This window comes from Heterocephalus glaber, unplaced genomic scaffold (genome assembly GCF_053883595.1).
Source record: "Heterocephalus glaber isolate CG9 unplaced genomic scaffold, H.glaber_assembly_v1.0 deba00001465, whole genome shotgun sequence".
NCBI lineage: Eukaryota > Metazoa > Chordata > Mammalia > Rodentia > Bathyergidae > Heterocephalus > Heterocephalus glaber.
In genome coordinates, this window is record NW_028258312.1 from 20,498,526 (window position 1) to 20,517,263 (window position 18,738).

Below are 18,738 nucleotides of genomic sequence, written 5' to 3' on the forward strand. Positions count from 1 at the left end.
TCTTTTCTTTTCTTTTTTTTTTTTTTTTTGGTACCGGGGATCAAACTAGGGTCCTTGTGCTTGCGCAGCAGGCGGCGAAACCACTGAGCTAAATCCCCAGCCCCAGACCTATTTTCTAATATAAAGTTTCCTGAGCTTCATTAATTTATGCACCACTTTAACAAATGTCTCTAAGCTACCTGGAAGATTTTTTTTAACTGTCCAATTTTAAACCAAAATTTACTTTAAAGCAAACTTAACATTAATTTGACATATCAGTTTGATATGAGAGTTCCATTTTTCTAAACCTATTAAATGTATAAACATTTAAAACTTTGGCCTGCTGCCTATCAGAAGTCATCTTTTATTTTTTATTTATTTTATTTTATTTTATTTTTTTGGTACTGGGGATCGAACTTGGGACCTTGCGCTTGCAAGGCAGGCACCGGAACCACTGAGCTAAATCCCTGGCCCAGAAGTCATCTTTTATATTGTGGGATTAAATTATTTTTCAGGTTATTAGCATAAAGATGGTAGGTGGTTGAAGTCATGGGAGTAGATGATGTCATCCACAAAAAGTTTAGTGTAGAAATCTTCAGTGTTTTTATTCCCAAACTCCTAAAAAATACAACATAATGCAGCTAGAAATAGTGAGTGGTTCATATATGTAATAATTCCCTAATGGGGGCAGAGGGTATCTTTAGATGGAAAAGATGTCCCCCAGGTTATTTTGATGCTACTGCCTCTCACCTTCTGTTTATTTAGCGTGAAACAAGAACAGGGCTGAGGAAGAAGAATTGGTTAAAAGAGACAAAATTGCCTAGAGGTGGCCCTGTCTGAGTGAAAAGGAACTTTTACGGAAGATGAAGTGCTGAGGCTCATGCCCAGTCCCAAAGAGAAATCCAGTGGTTGGGTTGTTCTTTATCAAGGCTGGCTCTTCCAAGTGAAGTACTTGACGTCCAATAGGAACACAAGGAAAGGCCTGGCTAGAATGATCTACGTAGAACTGTCTTATGTTTGAAACACTTCCTAAACCTTCAATAGTCAAGCCCAACAGGGTTTGCAATTGTACTGCTCTGGGCTTGGGTTTTGATGCTTTTCTTTCTCTGTCTGTGGTCCATGTTTTAGAGCAGTGCCCAGTTGGGCACCATGATCCTGATCTCAGTGTAAAGCGATGTGTGAGCCCTTCTCAGGGACAGTGCTAAGGGTGAGGGTGCTGACTGATGCTTTCTTTCTAAAGCCTCGCCACATGTGGGCCTTCTGCCCTGGTACCCATGGGTCCCAGAAGCAAGTTACGCGCCTTATGTTGCTATGGGTGAAAGGAAACTTCTCTAGTGGCAGAACTGAGTGCCTGCCAGCCTATCTGGTCCTCAGGTAATGTTTACACTCCACTTACTTCTTTGCTTATTAATACTATTTTTAAAATGAATGCATTTTTACCTGGCTCAGACATGATTTGGCGCCTCTGGAGCCTGTCAGAGAAACCTCTGCAGCATGGGTTCATTCCTTTGACATCTGGCATTCATGACTCCTGCGTGAGTGGCTCCCCCTGAAATGCACCTTGAAAGCATTCCTGCTGTGCCCCTTCTGTCCAGGCATCAGCGCAGCATTGGCAGTGAACAAGTCAAGACCCAGCTCTCCCAGAAGGAATCAAGAAATGCCTCACTCAGCTCAACCTGGTTTATTTATTTATCTATTTCCAGAACTGGGAATTGAACCCAGGGCCTTCCCACTGGGCTATACCCCCAGCTCTTCTCTTATTTTTATCTTGACACAGGGTCTCACTAAGTTACTTAGTCTGGGCTCAAACTTGCCATTCTCCTGCCTCAGCCTCTCAGAGTGCTGGGAATACAGGTATGCAGCCATCCCGCCTGGCTTTGAACCTGGATGAGAAAATGTGATTGCTTGTTGGGCTGGAAGCTGTTTTCTTGTGCAGTTGGCACCTTAATCTCTTTCTCCTATACTCTTTTTTTTTTTGGTACCAGGGATTGAACTCGGGTCCTTGCGCTTGCACAGCAGGCAGTGAAACCACTGAGCTAAATCCCCGGCCCACTTTCTTCTATACTCTTGATGCTTTTTGCAGCCTCCTAAGTCAGCTAGCTGATGCTCCAGCAACTTTGACATGTGTGAGAGAGGTGTCTTTCATTGCAGTTGCTCAGTGCAGTGGGATTGACGTAGTTATTTACACTTGAAAAGGTGGCATCTTATTAACTGAGGTAGGGGACATGTTTTCAAATAACCGAAGCAGTCTAAAGCCAGACCTATAAATAGTTAAATGTACTCATTTTGACTTCCTGTAACATGAAGATATTAAAATGATGAAAGAAAATGGGTAAGACATCAAAATATAAAAGGAAAAGGGAAGGCTTTTCACTTTCCCTTTGCTCCAGTCTTTCTAATTCCATTTTCTGCTAGGACCTAATGAACGCATTTTAAGTAAAACCCGACCGAGTGCTCTCTTTGCTCTCTGTCTTCCTGCTCCTGCAAACATCACTCCAGCCACTTTTTCAGATCCACTTCAAGGAGACACGGGCGTGAAAACTGTCCCCCATGGCTGTGTGTGAACTGGCTGCTGGGCTGCCACGCACACTGGGTGCAGTTGCTGGAGTGGGGACTGCGGGTAGGTGAGCAGCCAGCCAGCGCTTGGGGAAAGGCTGTAGGTGAGCCAGCCACTAATGGGAAAACTGGGGCCAGCCCTCGTCTTGAGGGGAAATCGGAAAGGCCCTTCTGCATGCCAGGGGATTTGAATATTTGGCAAACAGCTGGCTGGGCTCTGGGAGGGCGCCTCTAGATTCGCCTCGTCAGATGTTCAGAGATAAAACGAGGCAGCCTGCACGCCAGCTCGGAGCTCATAGCCTTGCAGGCAGTTTTGAATTTAGATGTGAATTGTGATATCAATGTCATGGTGGCACATGCTTTGAGAAAGTACTTACAGAGAATAATTGAAAGATTCAGTGTGAAGCTTCTGAAAGCCATAATTTAAAGTTCCAGCAGCCTCCATATTACTCTCCCCATTAAAATTTAAAGTGACAGAAGCCCAATTATCTATGGTTATTTTCTTAAATAAAATCATATTTCTACTCCCAGTGAAAGATTCATCTCTGGCCACTAATCTGTCAGGAGAACCAATCTCGTGGCGACCAGGTTGGTGGCAGAGATGGTTTGCTTTATCTGGGGACAATGGAGTGGCACTGGGGGAAAGCAAAGCTGGAAGGTCTCCATGAGCAGCCAGCAGCGACTCGAGGGAGGCTGATTTGCATGATAATCACCATTATGGATCCTCGCTGGTGCCAGCCTCCACACTTAGCCGAATGCGGCACATCTCTAATAGCAGTGGAGAAGCCAGAGTCGGGCTGCGGCACAGGTTTTACAAAGCCTGCTAGTTAAGAGGAGCAGCCGGCGAAGGGAGACTTGGTGTAATGCTGGGGATTGTTGAAAGACAGGTGGCTTCTCCCTCTTCTTTTATCACAAAGGAATTTGTTTACCAGGAGGAGCCACTTCACGCTGGGCCTCAGTGGCCATCGAAACTCTGGCATGAAAATAGATTGGCGAAAACTTTCCACAGAAACATTTCCAGGGTAGAAGCACAGAGGACAACCAAGCTTCAGCCACTGTTATTTATGAAAAACTTTATTCCTTGGAGTTTTCGGGGACAAAGGAGCATGGAATCAACTGATATTATGACTCATGATGTCAAATGGTACAGCATGTATATATATATGTATATGTATGAATACTAATCTAAGCAATGTCTTATAAATAATGAATCACATAATTTCTCAAAAGTTTCACTTTTGATAAAATATTTACAAGTAGGTCATGGTTCTGCCAAGCTTTGTCAAGACTTCAGCATAGTCAGCCCTTGGCAGTTGGCCAGTTTACTTTTCATCTTTTGGATTTAGCCTTAGGATCTATCCACCTTTTTACAAAACTGATCCCACGATATGAACTCAGCTTCTCCCTTCTCTCTTCTGTTCATTTCTCTGTGAGAGGTGCACACATTCACTTGTGTCCATGGTTTTATCACTGTGTTTGGACTCTGGCTGCCCATTACTCAGGGTCTTCCATTTCCATCTTTGACATTTTGTTGGCCTCTTCTGTATAAACAGTCCAATAAACAGTCCAACCAAAAGCCCCTTTCTTAAATTTCCTAATCTCAATGTTGTTTTCTTTCAAGTAAGAGCTTGTCTGCTTGCTCTTTTGCGCCACTGCCTTCTGAGCATTCACTTTTTAACTTCTTGCAATCTGGATTCAGCCTTCCTTGATGTTCTGAAAATGTTCAGGCACGTTGCACTCCGACTTAATGGACCACTTTTCTTACGCTTACTTATCTAATTGATAAATTTTGGGTGACTTTGTGGTTCCTCTCACTTCTGGTGGAGAAGGACTGTCCTACTAAGTGCATACATTTCCCCCTGAGGCTAGAGGCTCACCCTGCTGTCACTCTCCTGGCTTACATGGATGGCACAATTTTGTAGTTTAGACAGGTAGGTGTGTTTTGGCTTCCTCTATCCTGGCTTCAATCAGTAATAAATTAAGGTGATATTCTGGTCTTTCACCTGTTTTATTTTTGAGCTATTTCTTAACTTTTTAGAACCCATAGAAAAGAGTGTCAATTTGGGGGAAGGCCCGAGAAACCTCAACAAATACAATAATTTGTGTGTTTGTTTGTTTTGTTGGTACCAGGGATCGAACTCTGGCCCTTGCACTTGCAAGGGAGGTGCTAGAACCACTGAGCTAAATCCCCAGCCCTAACAAAAGAAATAATTTGTACAAGTAAAAAGTTAAAGTCCTCTTAATCTCACTTTTGAGAGGTGACTGCTATTGATGCACTTTCTCTGATTTTTGTATACATATGTAAATGTGTGTGTGTGTGGAAGGCAGAAACATTCATGGTGGAAGGGTGTGGTGAAGCAGTTTGTGGTGGCCAGGAAGCAGAGCAGGGGAACAGCGCTAGAGAGGAAGGGGTGAGGGATGGGACCTAGATGCCATGGCCACATCTGCACGACCCACCCAGATTCACCCAGCAACTGTGCTCCACTAATTCCCTAGGTGGATCCCAAAGCCAACCAAGTTGACACTCTACCCTAAAGACCATATAGAATAGTTGGTTTGATTTGCATTATTTAGAGGGGGGAGTTTATACTTTTGAACTTCATGTACAGTAGATAGAGGAGATGAGCTCATTCCAGGTGGTCAAGACTGCAAGCCTACCACAAACTAGCTCCTTCTACACCTTGGCTTTACCACCGGGAAGCAGGTGACCTATTGAGAATCTAACCAGTCTACAGATGATCTTCAGTCTGGCTCCGCTTCCTGTCCAAAATATATAGCAGGCCTAAAAGAAGAGTTGGGCTGCCCTTCACCTGGATAGCTTTGCTTGTGTCCCAAGGCTGTTTCCCTTGCAGAGAGGCTGTTTACCAAGCCAGCCGAGAGAAAAGTGAAAAACAATGTGATGCAATTGACAAAGCTGCAGGATTCTGACTCCTTCAGCTGTCCCCTTGCAAAGTGTGTAGGGCTTATGCGGAGTATTGGCAGTACTGTGATAACCTACACAAGAAAACCTTGTGTATCATGGAGCTGGCTGTGGGGTCATTGAAAACTGCCACAGACATGTGCATGACTGCCATATCTTGTACAGTTTTCCCCACTCATGATACACAGGGAGGCATGTGTGTGTTAGAAAGGAGCGCAGCATGAAGAACAAAGATGACCGCATTAGTTGGGAAGGAATTATCACATAATGTGCACATTTATACAACACTGTGGAAGGGGCCGGGCAGCCTGGCTGTGTGAGATCATTTCCCTGCTCACCAAAGAGATTCGAAATGGACTCTTAATTATGATTGCCGATTTGCTATGGCTAGATTGCTTAATATGAGCATCTGATTAGGTTAATTTTCTTTAATTGATGAGTAGAGCACTTAAACTTGTAGGGTTGAATTTGTTGTTATGTACTGGCAATTTTATATTCTGACTTTTTTGCCAGAGTACAAATTACAGGCAGTCCTTATTTGTTGTAGTTTGAGGTCACGGCTCTTCCTTCCTTCACCTTTGTGTGGCTTTTTAGATCTGCTAATGGAGACAGAGCAGGGCTAAGTGACTGTTAAACTCTTTTCCATATACAGTAAAAGCCATTAACATGGACCTCACTAAATTTGGAATTTATGAAAATGAGGGCAGGGCCTGGGTTAAAGTTTATTTTTGCATTGTCTCTAAACTAAAGGTTTGCTGAGCTAAGAAGTAGTATAAATAAAATTGTAGGAGACTGGCACTATTCCTTTAAAAAGCAGACTTTTGAAGCACTTTAGAGAAAGGTCTTGTTCAAGAGGTAATGAAGTAGAGTGTCAGATGTTATAGGGCAAAGATTTAGGCCACTTACTGTCTATGTGACCTTAGCTTCTCTGTATTTTCCCCCATCTGTAAAGTGGAGATAGTTATCTACTTTGTAGGGTTGCTCTGAGGTTAGATTTAATGTATAGAAAATGCCTGGTGTGAAGTAGTTACTTCATAAATGGCAAGTGATTATTGCCTGACTAAAATAAGTGGAAAGCTGACTTCAAATACTTTTCATTTTTTCACTAAAACAAGGTTCTTTAGAGTTTGTTAACCTCATCTGAGATATTGATTTGTTATTATTTGATTAGAGGGAAACCTAGCAGCTTGGTGTGGCTAGAAAGAGAAAGAGCATTGAAGCCAGGTGAACTCAGGCTTGGAAGTCGTTTGCTTATTAGATCTGGGCAAATTACTGAACATTGCTTCAGTTTTATCTTTTAATTACCAAAGAAAGATTAATATTGTTTTAGTTTATGCTTCTATAACAAAGTACCTGAAAATAAATAATTCATAGAGAACAAAAATTTATTTCTCACAGCTTTAGAGTCTGGAAAGTCTAAGTTCACCTGGGAACATCTGGCAAGGGTGATCTTGCTGCATCCTCACATGGTGGAAGGTATGTGGAGGGGCTGGGAGCGGAGAGGGAGAGTGGGGGTCCCACTCACAGGGATGATGCCCCCGTGGATGAACTGCCTTTTGATTGTCCTGTGGTAATTAAATTTCAACAGGAATTTTGGAGGGAGGGAAAAAGAGTTCAAACCATAGCAGTGTCTGCTCTGGGTCTTTCAGAGGACAAATGAAATGGTGCATGTAAGATATTCAGCTCAGTGACTTTCCGGTTGTAAACTCCCAAATGTCAATTGTTGCTCTCATGATCATTTTGACAAGTGCCACACTTTAGATTTTTCATTCATTCCGACTTGTTTTTTCAATTCACTTGCATTAATGAATTTTACTCCAGATGTAATCTCCATTCTCGGTGAGAATTTTAAGTACATAGTGGAAATTTATAGAGAAGTAAACATGGCTAAATAAATAGGTAAGTGAAAGGTGAAAGAATAATATTTCAAAAGTGAGGCACAGAAGCTTCACCTTAGACAGATCACGCCATAGTGAATTTTGTGCATAATATTGTGTCCTCTATGAAAGGTTTTTAAGTTAAGTAGAAAGAAGTGGAACTTTATAATAAGTAATAAAAAGTGTGGACAGGTGTGGATCTACTCATAGCATTCATTGGGAGAGGAAAAACAGCAAGTCCTGGTGCCACTTTGTTTTTATTTTTTCTTTCCTCTTATGTTTCAGTGTCTGTATGGAGGAGAAAGGCAAACCCTGCAATGTACTGCTTGGAAACTATGATCTATCCTCACCTTAATGATGGCCATACACAGTTTGTAGAATCTGTCACTTCAGCAAACCAGATGGAATCGGATGACTTGCAAATGGATGACACTGGTGGTGAAATAAAAGTAGTCAGGTGTGTGTGTGTGTGTGTGTGTGTCTGTGTGTGTGTGTGTGAAGTGCTGTTCAGTAGGAGAAATGTATTCTACTGAAAACGCTCATCCATGGTACTTTTGTAGAAGCATGAAGTACCTATCTTCCTTTGCAAAAGCAGAATAACTACACTTCTTGATATTCTGTACTATTATAATACAATTTCACAATCATAAACATTTTATACAATTCTGGCTTTTTCAAATAGCCCAATCAATAAATGGACAAGTTAATTGAACAGAGAATTCTCAAAAGAAGAAGTAAAAATGGCCAATTAGCATATGAAAAAATGTTCAACCAGTTAGTCATTAGGGAAACACAAATTAAAAGTACATCGAGATCCTACCTCATCTTAATCAGAGCTGTTATCATAAAGAATACAAAAAACAACAAATGCTAGTGAGGATGCAGGGACAAAGAAACTTTCCTACACTATTGGGGGTAATGTGAATGATCAATATGGAAATCAGTGTGGAGATTCTTCAAAAAACTAAAAACAGGAACAGTATGTCCTTTGATCTGACTGTACTACTCCTTAGTATATTCCTGGAAGAATTAATACAGCATACTATATGGATACGTGCATACCCATGTGTATAAAGGCACATTTCACAATAGCCAAGCTGTGGAAACAGCCTAGATGCCCATCAACAGATTAATGGATAAATAATACGTGCCATAGTTATACAATAGAATATTATTTAGGCATGAAGAAGAAAAAAATCATGTTATTTGCAGGAAAGTGGGTGGAACTAGAGACCTTCATGTTAAGTGAAATAAACCAGTCTCAGAAGGTTAAAAATTACATGCTTTCTCTTATATAAAAAACCTAAAAATAAATAAATAAGAATAAAAAGCAAAGGAGAGAGGAAAAGAAAGTAGTCTTCTGGACATGCGGAAGAGGTTGTGGGAGGGGAAAAGAATGGAAGAGGGGGTAATGGGGATGAGAATAATCAAAATAAGTTATAAACTCATACCGATATGCTATAAAGAGTCTCATCATTCTCTACTGCTACTAGGCACCAATATAATTGCTAAAAAATCAGTTTCTTTTTGCATTATGCATGCCTAGCCTTGCAAAAATAACTAGGCAAGTCATTGTGAGTCCATGTGCCTTTGACTCACCAGGGCTGCCTAGTTTAAGCAGATCATTTAAAAGTTAAGTCAGTTCAGTAAGGGACCACCAGTGTTTCCATATAGGAGTTTTTGTAAGCAGAAGTTTGCAAGTCAGACAAATTCCTTTCTCAGACCATACTGTTGAAGATTTGAGTAAGAAAATGTGCTCACTTAAATACATACCATATTGATTAGTTATATCAGATCATTTTTGGAAGTACTGAGTGGTTAGTTGTATAGTGTAGCATTATTTGTCTCTATCTGGCATACTAGCAGTATCAGGAATAATTGTTAATATTTATTGAGTGTTTACTATATGCAGGCACTGTTCTAGAAGCTGAGGAGATAATAAGAACAGTAGCAAGAAAGACATGGTCTGGTGTTGCTAACAACAACCTTATGTAGTAGGTAGAATGTTTCATCCAAGGTTAGATAACTGTAAAGTGGCTGGGCTGGAATTATAGTGCTGTATTTGTAACAGCAGCCCTACCTGTATTCTGGTTAAGAGACCCTGGAATACAGTGGCGTAAACTAGATAGGAGTTCCTTGACAACAATAGAAGCTGTTTTCTGAATCAGATCTGGACTGGTAGGTTTAGACTTGTGGCTAAGGGCGAAATAAAACTTCTTATTCCTTTGCTGTCACTGGACATTTTCTTTATTCATATATCTGAAGATGCTTAAGTATTCTCTCTAAGCATTTCCTGGGAGCTGAACTCTTAACTTCTATTCACATCCCACTAGCCACACCTCGCTTCCAGGAAGGCCTCAAAATAGTCTTTGTGGCCACGTACTCTGTAAAATTCAGGGCCTGTAAAGGAAGAAGGGGAGAACTGGCAGTCTCTATGCCACATGTTGATAAAAGCTTTGTTTCAAAGTGGGGTTTTAGCCACATACTTGTCCAAGGAACAGATGATCTTATGGCTTTGAGATACGCCTACATCCAATATCCCTTTCTTTTCAAGTAGTATTGCATCAAGGTTATGTATATATGTATCTAGTGTGTACGATATCTTTAAATATCCAAAATATGTGCGATATCATGAATATTACATGACTCTGCAGTCAGTTCTGACCATCTGCAAGTCCTGATGCAAAATTTCACACTAGAAGTCCAATGGCTTTACTCCTTGGCAGAAAGTCTTGTGAAACCCCCAGGATTTGTCTTCCTTGCATTCTCACTCTTAAAAAGGTCTCAGACTCAAAGATCTATGGTGTAAGAAATGTGTTCTTAGAGAAATGCCTTCACAGAAATGAAATTGCTCTGAAGTTTTGAGTAAGACATGTGCTCAGTGCATGAATCGTAAACAACACTGATCCAGAACTTTAGTTTCTCAGAATTCTTGTTCTCGTTTGATAAAGTTCAAACATTTAGTGTTTACTATAGAAAAAACAATTCATACACATTTACCAAGACACACTTAGATATTAGTGGTATTGGGATGAACTCTAAGATCCTTGCCTGGGTGTCTCTTGGGGCCATAGGTACTTAGAAGAGATAAGCACAGGGTCTCTCTCTCTCTCTCTCTCTCTCTCTCTCTCTCTCTCTCTCTCTCTGTTGGACGAGGAGGTCTTCCAAGTGGGAGGCAGTTTCAGACCACTTTTATCACACTGGGCGTGTGCGGGTAGAAAGAAACAACTAGAGAGAGTAAGAACCCTAAAAGACAAAACCTCGAGAGACCACAACCTGCAGAAATTAGAGCTTTAATCTTTACCTTTATACTGTATACCAAAGTTCCATCTGCTCTCAGGAGGTTTACTTGAGTTGGTAATTGATTCAGGGACCTTGCATCTTTTCTTCCTTGGATCTGGGGCTGTCTGGGGGCAGGTGGAGAGGCAGGTGGAGGGGCAGGTGGAGAGGCAGGTGGAAGGACAGGATGGGGGTGGAATTTGCTGTCTCTGTTTTTCTGGATAGCAAGGTACTCTTAGAGGTACACCAGGTTTTCCAAGGACACGACAGCAAGTACAAGACATAGCCTCTAGCTCAGTCTCAAGAACTAACAGTGCATCTGAGGAGCTCAATCATACATAACATTTAGCAAAAACCAGGACCAAGCTGTGAGATATTGATTATTCCACAGACTCCAGATAAAGGGATTTGTTTCTTGGGAAATCTTCTTAGATTGTGTCACAAGTGGAGTGCCAAAGGAGGAAAAGGAGCTAGTTAAAAAGAAGGCAAAGAGAGGATGTGAATGAAGATTTAGGGTGGCCTTTGAGGTCAGTTAACCTGTGCGCTTGAGGCAGACTTCATGTAATAAAGTGGAGTAGGAAAGTGGAAGACTTTAAAACTCATGTGTGGATAAAGACATAGAAACATGTAAGATTGTTATGAAAACAGTGTTGGCTTCTTTAATTTTTTAGGGTATGAAAGAAGAATAAATTAATAATTGGCCAACAAAGTGAAAGAATGAAACATATACATCTCCAAAAATTACAGCATTATAACTTGTCTAGGCTGGGGAGGGGGATTCCTATGAAGTATCTTAGCAACACAGATACTTAGGGAATAAGAGGAAGCCAGGGTTAGGTGTATCAGATTGGGAGTCCAGCTTCACTAAGGTTGTCCTGCAGTTCAGGCCTCAGTGCCCAAGAGTATTTGATGATTTTGGATTGGCCCAGAGATTGGTATTCGAGGAAATCCAGTCCAGCATGAGGTGTGGCCAATTAGACGATCGATAGCAGGTGAGATTCAGAGTCAGGTGCTATCAGGGTAGTGGGAGGCCTCATTACAGCCGGGCGGGGTCCTGGGATAAAGTTTTTTTTTTTTTTAAATCAGAATCCAGTAGATTTAAATTCAAGGCAAAGCACAAGGTGTCACAAAAAAGAGGGTCTGCAGAGGGACATTTCAGAGACAGTAGCCCCTGAGCATGAGAATGAGTAGCGTTTCTTGTCGAGATGTTAGTCTTTCCTGGTCCAGTTGGTGGTGTTGGTGTACACAGATACGCCTGGAAAGCCCAAGAAGGGACCTTCCTGGATGCTCCCACACTGCTGTCATGGGGATTTAGCCACCATGGGGATTTAGCTGCGGTGCCAAGTGTCTGTCTGGGCTGTGGGTCTTCAGGTTTGCTGAAGACCCTGAGCACTTGGCTGGCGGATGGCTTCGAAACCAGCCTCTCTGACTGCAGCTGTTTTTCCCAATTGCACATGTGGTACCACACAATGGGAAGCAGTGGGGACTTTATTCACAAAGGGGTGGGGGACGGAATCTCAAGAAAGGCATTATTTTTATTTATCATGATGAAGCAAGAAAGTGAGGAATCCTTACCTGGGTAAGGAAAGTCTCTTTTCAAAATATATGGGTGTGTGGTGTTTGTGATTTTATTAGGTGTGGATCGGCGTGTGGGTGTGGGATGAACTTCAAAATCATTATTTAAAGCAGAGAAAAAAAAGCCTTAACTAACATTATCACCATAAATGGTCCAGGCTGTTTTAAAAATGTTGAGCTAGGCCAGGGATTTAGCTCAGTGATGCCGCCACCTGCCTCACAAGCACAAGGTCCTGAGTTCGATCCCTGGTACTCCCCCCACACCCAAATGTTGAGCTAAATGCATTTCAGTGATCAGGAAAAGGGCAACGTTTGTGCTTCTGAAAAGGTGTTCTTAGGAGGGTGTGGATTAATAATTGGTTTCCATTTTGTTCACAGATGTACTGCCTCTAGGAAGGGGCAGATACCCCTTGATTACCTGCTTCAAATCACCTTTCATGTTTTATTGTTGGAAATACCCGGTTCGAGGATCACCTCATTACCTATTGCAAAAATGGAAACAGATGAAGACATGGCGAATGCCATGATGGTGCATTCCACCAGCTTCAGGGAGCACGGCTTCGAGACAGCTGTGCTTAACAGCCTGAAATCAGCAAAGATTAAACCCACCCTCCTTGTCTCCGCTGCTCCTTAAATCAGTGCAACCCCTCCAAATTAATGTGAATTGAAACATGCATTGCCTTTCAACTTAATTGAGTACTTATTATGTGTGAATCAGTGCACAAAATAAGGGAGAGAAAATGAGTGAGACAAAAACATGTGGAGCTTGCTTTTAATGAATTTACTATTAGTTTCAGGATGCATATTGTGTTCTTTTGTTTGTAATTAGGTATGTCCCTAAGACAAAAAACAAATGAACAGAAAAGTGTTCTGTATTTTAAGCCCCATTAATGAAAAATAAAACACAACAACAACAACAACAACAGCAAACCTGTACTGTGAACAACTGGGGCTTTTTAAAATTCTATTTTTGTTCTTGTTCTTCAAGTTCTGAGAGATACGATCCATTGTATTTTGTATTATTTTTGTGGTGCTGAGATAGGATCCCTTTTATTGATCCCATAAATATTTAATAGGTTTTCGAGACAGTAATATAATATAGTTTGAGTTAGTTTGCATTGAATTCCAGTTTTTTTCCTTTAGGTGTAGGTTGTCTGCTGGAAAATATATTGATTGTATATTCCTTGGGGGTAGGAAGGTGAATCACACCTGCTGTCTGTGGGGATCTACTTTCCAAGCCCTGGGCCCCACCATTTGGAGTGAGTGATTAGCTAGAAGAGGAGGATCTTGTGCCATCTTGGGGGTGACACTCATGGGCTCAGCATTGCACAGGGAGGGGGCAAAACACATCTGGGCAATGATTCTGTATGAAATATGACTAAATAATTTTTTCAGTATTCATTGCATTGTTCTTTTTGTTCCATAAATTGGGTGACTTTGCAGTTTTTCTAAAGATTTATTTCTGAGCTGAAAATAAGTGTAAGTGATAATTTTTCCAGTGTTATGATATTGACATGACTGTAGCCACTAGACATTTTATGTAGTATCTGTGACACATATTAGTATGTATGAGCCAACAATAGACATGTCTTTGTCTTGAGTAGTGTCCATCTGAATAGAAAATGAACCAGCTTTTCTTTTTTGACATCATCAACAGACTTCTTAATTAAGCTGCCAATATATACTGCCAATAACACTATGTGCTATTTGAGAAATGAATAGTGTAAGTGCTGTTTCTATCTTATTAAATAAACAATGATGCTCCATATATAATAGATTTTAAGTGTTCTTTGAATGGGATAGAATATTGCTCCCTACACAATTTGATGAGATTTCTCATACCATCTCTTTCAATTTAATTTGCAACAATTGTTATTTTGTCTTTTAGTAAGGAATAGCTCTAATTTGACCAATAACTTCAGTTATTTGATTCATTCTTTTTTTTTTTTTGCTACCGGGGATTGAACTCGGGACTTTTCACTTGCTAGGCAGGCGGCGGCACCACTGAGCTAAATCCCCGGCCCCATGTGATTCATTCTTAATAGAACAAATCACCCACTCCCAAACTCCTGGCCATGCTATCAGGTATTTATGTCATTTTGAGTTGGTGTGAAGTAGCTTCCAGGAATTCTTAATCCTCAACTGGTGTTATACTAGCTTGTGAATATGTATTCTGTGTTCTGGGAGATTCATCTCTGAATTTCTGATGCCTGTGTAGTACAGTGAGTGGTGCCTAGCAGGTCCATGTTCAGTAAGTATTTGGTGATCATGGAGTATAAAGGAGCTTTTTTTACCTTTGGCCCTTGAAGCTCAATAGAAGATGGGGTGGGGAGTGAAGTCTTGCTAACAGAATAGCACCTTCACTGGTTGGTAGTTTACTGACAGTCTACTGAGAGTAAGTCCAAATAACTGGAGTTTTTCTTACATTTGAGTTTCCTGGACCCCCTAAATCGTGTCTGGGGATTAATAGTCCTGCCCTGATTTAGCCCAGTTAACAATGTCAGCCCTCTACCTGGGGCAGGGCCTTCACTGGCTTCTCCTACTGTGCTTGTCTAGCAGCAGTGTAGCCATCACTCCATTCGATGGGTGCTCAGCCTGCATCCAGCACTGAGCTGTGCTCTCTCCTTAGTTACTCCATGGAACCTCACAGCATCCACACAGAGAAGGTGCCATCCGCTGCAGAAGCATCTTGCTGACGTCATGGGATCCAAATCCAGATCACTTAGACTCCAAAGGCTGATCTGGTCATTCCTACTCTTGGCAGCTGCATCCTACGAGAAATTCCCAATGCCTAGCAGTGTGTGTGTGTGTGTGTGTGTGTGTGTGTGTGTGTGTGTGTGTGTGTGTAGGGGCAGCTCCAATCTGGATAAAGTCCAGATTCATTGTATTTAATATTCCTGCAGAATACGCTGTCTAACAGATAAAACCTAGCAAATCATAGTTGTTTTGAGAATCAGGGGAAGGCAGAGCAATTGGGAGAAAGCAAAGTTGGAAACAAACCAATTTGAGTCAAACCTTTAGCCTTTACCTCATAATGCTTTTTTTAAAACTTGCTTTTTTTTTTTAACATGGCCTGACACCATGTGATAAATCAAAGTCTGATGTAATTGACCCAGAATTGATCCCCAAATGTCTTTTGGGGGAGCATGCTTTAACTCTGCTTGTTGATTCTGAGGACTAATTGCCACCCTGCAAAGGTAATTACATATGCCATTGTTTATACACATAATAGGCTCCGAACGCATGTTCTGCACAGGAGGGGAGAGCCTTGTCCTCTCGCACATCAGGCGTGTGTGCTATGGTTTGTGTCACAGTGCCACAAATAAATAGCATTTGAACTGCTGTGACTGCTGATTTCCATGCATGTGTGTGTGTTTGTGTGTGTGTGTGTGTGTGTGAGGAGTGAGATGGAAGGTGTTTGTTGAGCTGAAATGCCAGTACTCTGCTTTTCCCTTAGGTTTTCATTTACCAAAACATCTTCTGGATCTGAGTCATTTAGCTTGGTCTGGTAGGAAGACTGTTTTCTCCCTGCTTCGCATATACTTATTAATGAGTCCTCATATTTCTTTACTTTGTGGAAATACATGGTGAGAATCCTTCTCTGCATCCTCCTCCCAGATGCCTGGTTTTACACTCTGCCTTGAGACACCGAGTGGTAGGCTATGTTGGAAGCCTGCGCCTCTCCTCCTACTGTACTGTCTGGCAAACATAAATGCAATCAAAGGCACAGATGACCAATTAAAGCACTTCATACCTCTTTCCTTTAACTGTAAGACAGTGGTTGTCCTAAGTAAATCTAACAAAAAGGCTGTTCTGTGGCAGCCTAACCTTAGCAACCTACAATATTTTTTAAAAATCAAAGCCTTAAAAAACACAAATGTCATGACTTTGTAGTGCTGCATAATGAAAGAAATACATACGTATTCCAATATGGAACTGAACATTGTTTGAGGCTGGAGCAATTCATCGTGTGCTATTCGGTGCCGCAGTGTCCGGCAAATTGCAAGATCTGCTTGTTAGGCTTGACAACAGTGCTGTACCTAACAAAGGCCTCTGCAGCGCCGAGCAGCAGTGGAATGTTGAGTGAGTGGTTTCGCACACAGATGTGCAGGCATAGCAGCCGTGAGGCGCAGATGCGCGTGGCGGGGCAGAGGGCGGGGGCTGGGCCCGGGGTCCGCGGTGCAGCGGCTGGGGTGCCTTCGGGAGGGTGGGGAAGGCCAGCAGTTAGCAGTGGGGACATGGCCCCGCTGACCACATTTAATCAGCCCTCTGTAAACAATTCAACATTTTCATTGTTCTCTAAAAACTAATAAAGAGAAACAGCACTTTTCATTCATCTTGAAGTAATTTTCTGTCAGGTTGGAGCCCCTCGTGGCCTCCAGCTTGTGCAATGCTAGCTGTGTGATGCAACAACTATTGCAATTTATTTTACAAACTCTGGTCATTCACATGTCAGATAGTGTTCACCAAGCTGGCGTCTGAAATTGTGCAGTTAACGAGTTTTACAACATTTCTATCAAGAGAGACTGTTTAGCATAACTGACTCTTAAGGAGTTATTATACCTCTAAAAATCCATTTTAAGGGGCATTATTTAAATAAAATAGAAAAACGGTTCACTGCCTTTTAAAGGGGCTACAAAAAAAGTCCATCAGCTCCAGCGCAGTAATCCTCAGCTTAAAGCACTCTTGAGAGCGCTTCTGGGAATTGTCAGCATAATGAAATGTTTTGTGAAATGTCCAGATAGATTCCTCTCCTCAACAATTTTACTGCGCCATATTTATTTTCCTTCCAGTTTTTAAAGAAGTGAATTACTTTTGGAGAGGATGACTCTGTGTTGTGTAGATTAACTGAGCACATTATTGCCAATGTGCTGGCAGCCAGGGATCCTGTTCATGCTGCCCCCCCACTTAGCACTTGGGCTCCGAAGGGTTAAATCATAATGGTGCTTACAGAATTTAGCATTTTCCCTGCGCTACTTAGTTCTCAAACATTTAAACACTTTTGGCACACAATAGCACCTGTAAATTCTTTCTTTAGAACTTTATCATATGGACACTATTTTGTTATCCTCAATAAATAAATGCAGGGCACCGCATACACGTGTGCACTGACACGTGCATAATAATGCATGTCCTTTAAATCTGGACCATTGCCATAGGAGATGCTATGCAATATTTTACTTGAAGAATACATTCCTCACGTTGACTGAGATGGCCAAAGACCCCAAAGCAATTAATGGCTAGATCCTATACTGGTGGCACTGTATAGCTTAGCATTAAGTTCATTTAATATATTATAAGATCTAACCCGAGTAGAAGACACTGCTTGTCATGTAAATAGCTTAATGGTTCTTTGTAGGATGAGCAAGAAGAAAAATTATGTTTTGCTGTAGCTACAGATATTCCGTAACCTTAGGAGGTGTATCTACAACACTGTACTTTTTCATTTGGCAACAGATGGCCCCTTAATTTCTTAGAGTGCTGTTTGTGCACGCGACTTTAATTTTCTAAAGGAGATGGGCAGGTGTTCTTGTGCCTGTTAGCTGTATCTGACCATAAGAAGCACAGTAACATCCATGAACCAAATACAATTTGACATAATTCACGCCTTTATTACCTCCTACAGAATGGGATTATTTCATGCTGGTACATTAATGTTTCTAGCATGATACTGTCATTCCTGGAAATTTTACTTTTTGAAGTTCAGATGTTGAGGAATGAGTTTTAAAATTCACTACCTGCCTTAGATTTGAGAGAAATGCAACATATTCCATGATCAGCTGTTTTTTCTTACTCCTGTTTCTCATTAAAAAACAGCTATAAAAATTTAGTGGCACTGCCAACTCAGATAATGAGTAAAGATCATGTCTGAATACTCTCACCTTTTTTTTTTAACCAAAGAAATTGCTTCTATTCTATTTCTAGTTTTGCAAATAATATTTATGCTGCTTATCATGCTTTACTTTGCTATTTGTTCTCCTGATATAAAATCAGGAGATGTTGATCAAAATAATATTTCAGTGATTGCAACTGGAACCTATTTGTGTAGTACTTAGATCTTTCCCAATACCCAACACTCAGATAAGATAGAATGTATTAATTTTTTTAATTTTCTAAGGGAGCCGGCAGGTGTTCTTGTGCCTGTTAGCTGTATCTGCTGTACAGCTATTATTTCCGCCAGAACAAATTGCCACAAATTTAGAGGTTTAAAGCAACACAAATGTACTATCTTACAGTTTGGCAGTCCAGGAATCTCATTGGGTTAAACCACTCCTCTACAGAGCTGAGTTTCTTCCGGAGGCTGTAGGGAGAATTCGCTTCTCTGCCTTCCTAGTTTCTGGAGGACACCAGCTGGTGGCTGGCTGCTAGCGGACTCTTTCTCCCTGTTCAGAACTACCAGAGGCAGGGCAAATCCTTCTCCCATGGCATCTGTCTTGCTCTCTTCTGTCACTACATCACTCCCTCTGAATCCAGTTGGAAAGTGTTCTTGACTTTTAAGGACGACATGATTAAACTGAGCTGACATAGAGAATCTAGGATAATCTCCCATTT

The 18,738-nt window shown here is 41.3% G+C and overlaps 1 protein-coding gene across 3 annotated transcripts in view; it reads left to right on the plus strand.

Moving 5' to 3' along the window:
- The window catches only part of LOC101723672 (uncharacterized), a 131,911-nt gene extending 117,948 nt beyond the window's left edge, over nt 1–13,963 (plus strand). For all 3 annotated transcript variants that reach the window (XM_087180727.1, XM_087180729.1, XM_087180728.1), the window contains exons 7-9: nt 6,854–6,931; nt 7,618–7,789; nt 12,565–13,963. In XM_087180727.1, the coding sequence (XP_087036853.1) occupies nt 6,854–6,931; nt 7,618–7,789; nt 12,565–12,820 (506 nt within the window). In that variant the 3' untranslated portion in view covers nt 12,821–13,963. The remainder of the gene's footprint in view (nt 1–6,853; nt 6,932–7,617; nt 7,790–12,564) is intronic.
- The last annotated feature ends 4,775 nt before the right edge of the window (nt 13,964–18,738 follow it).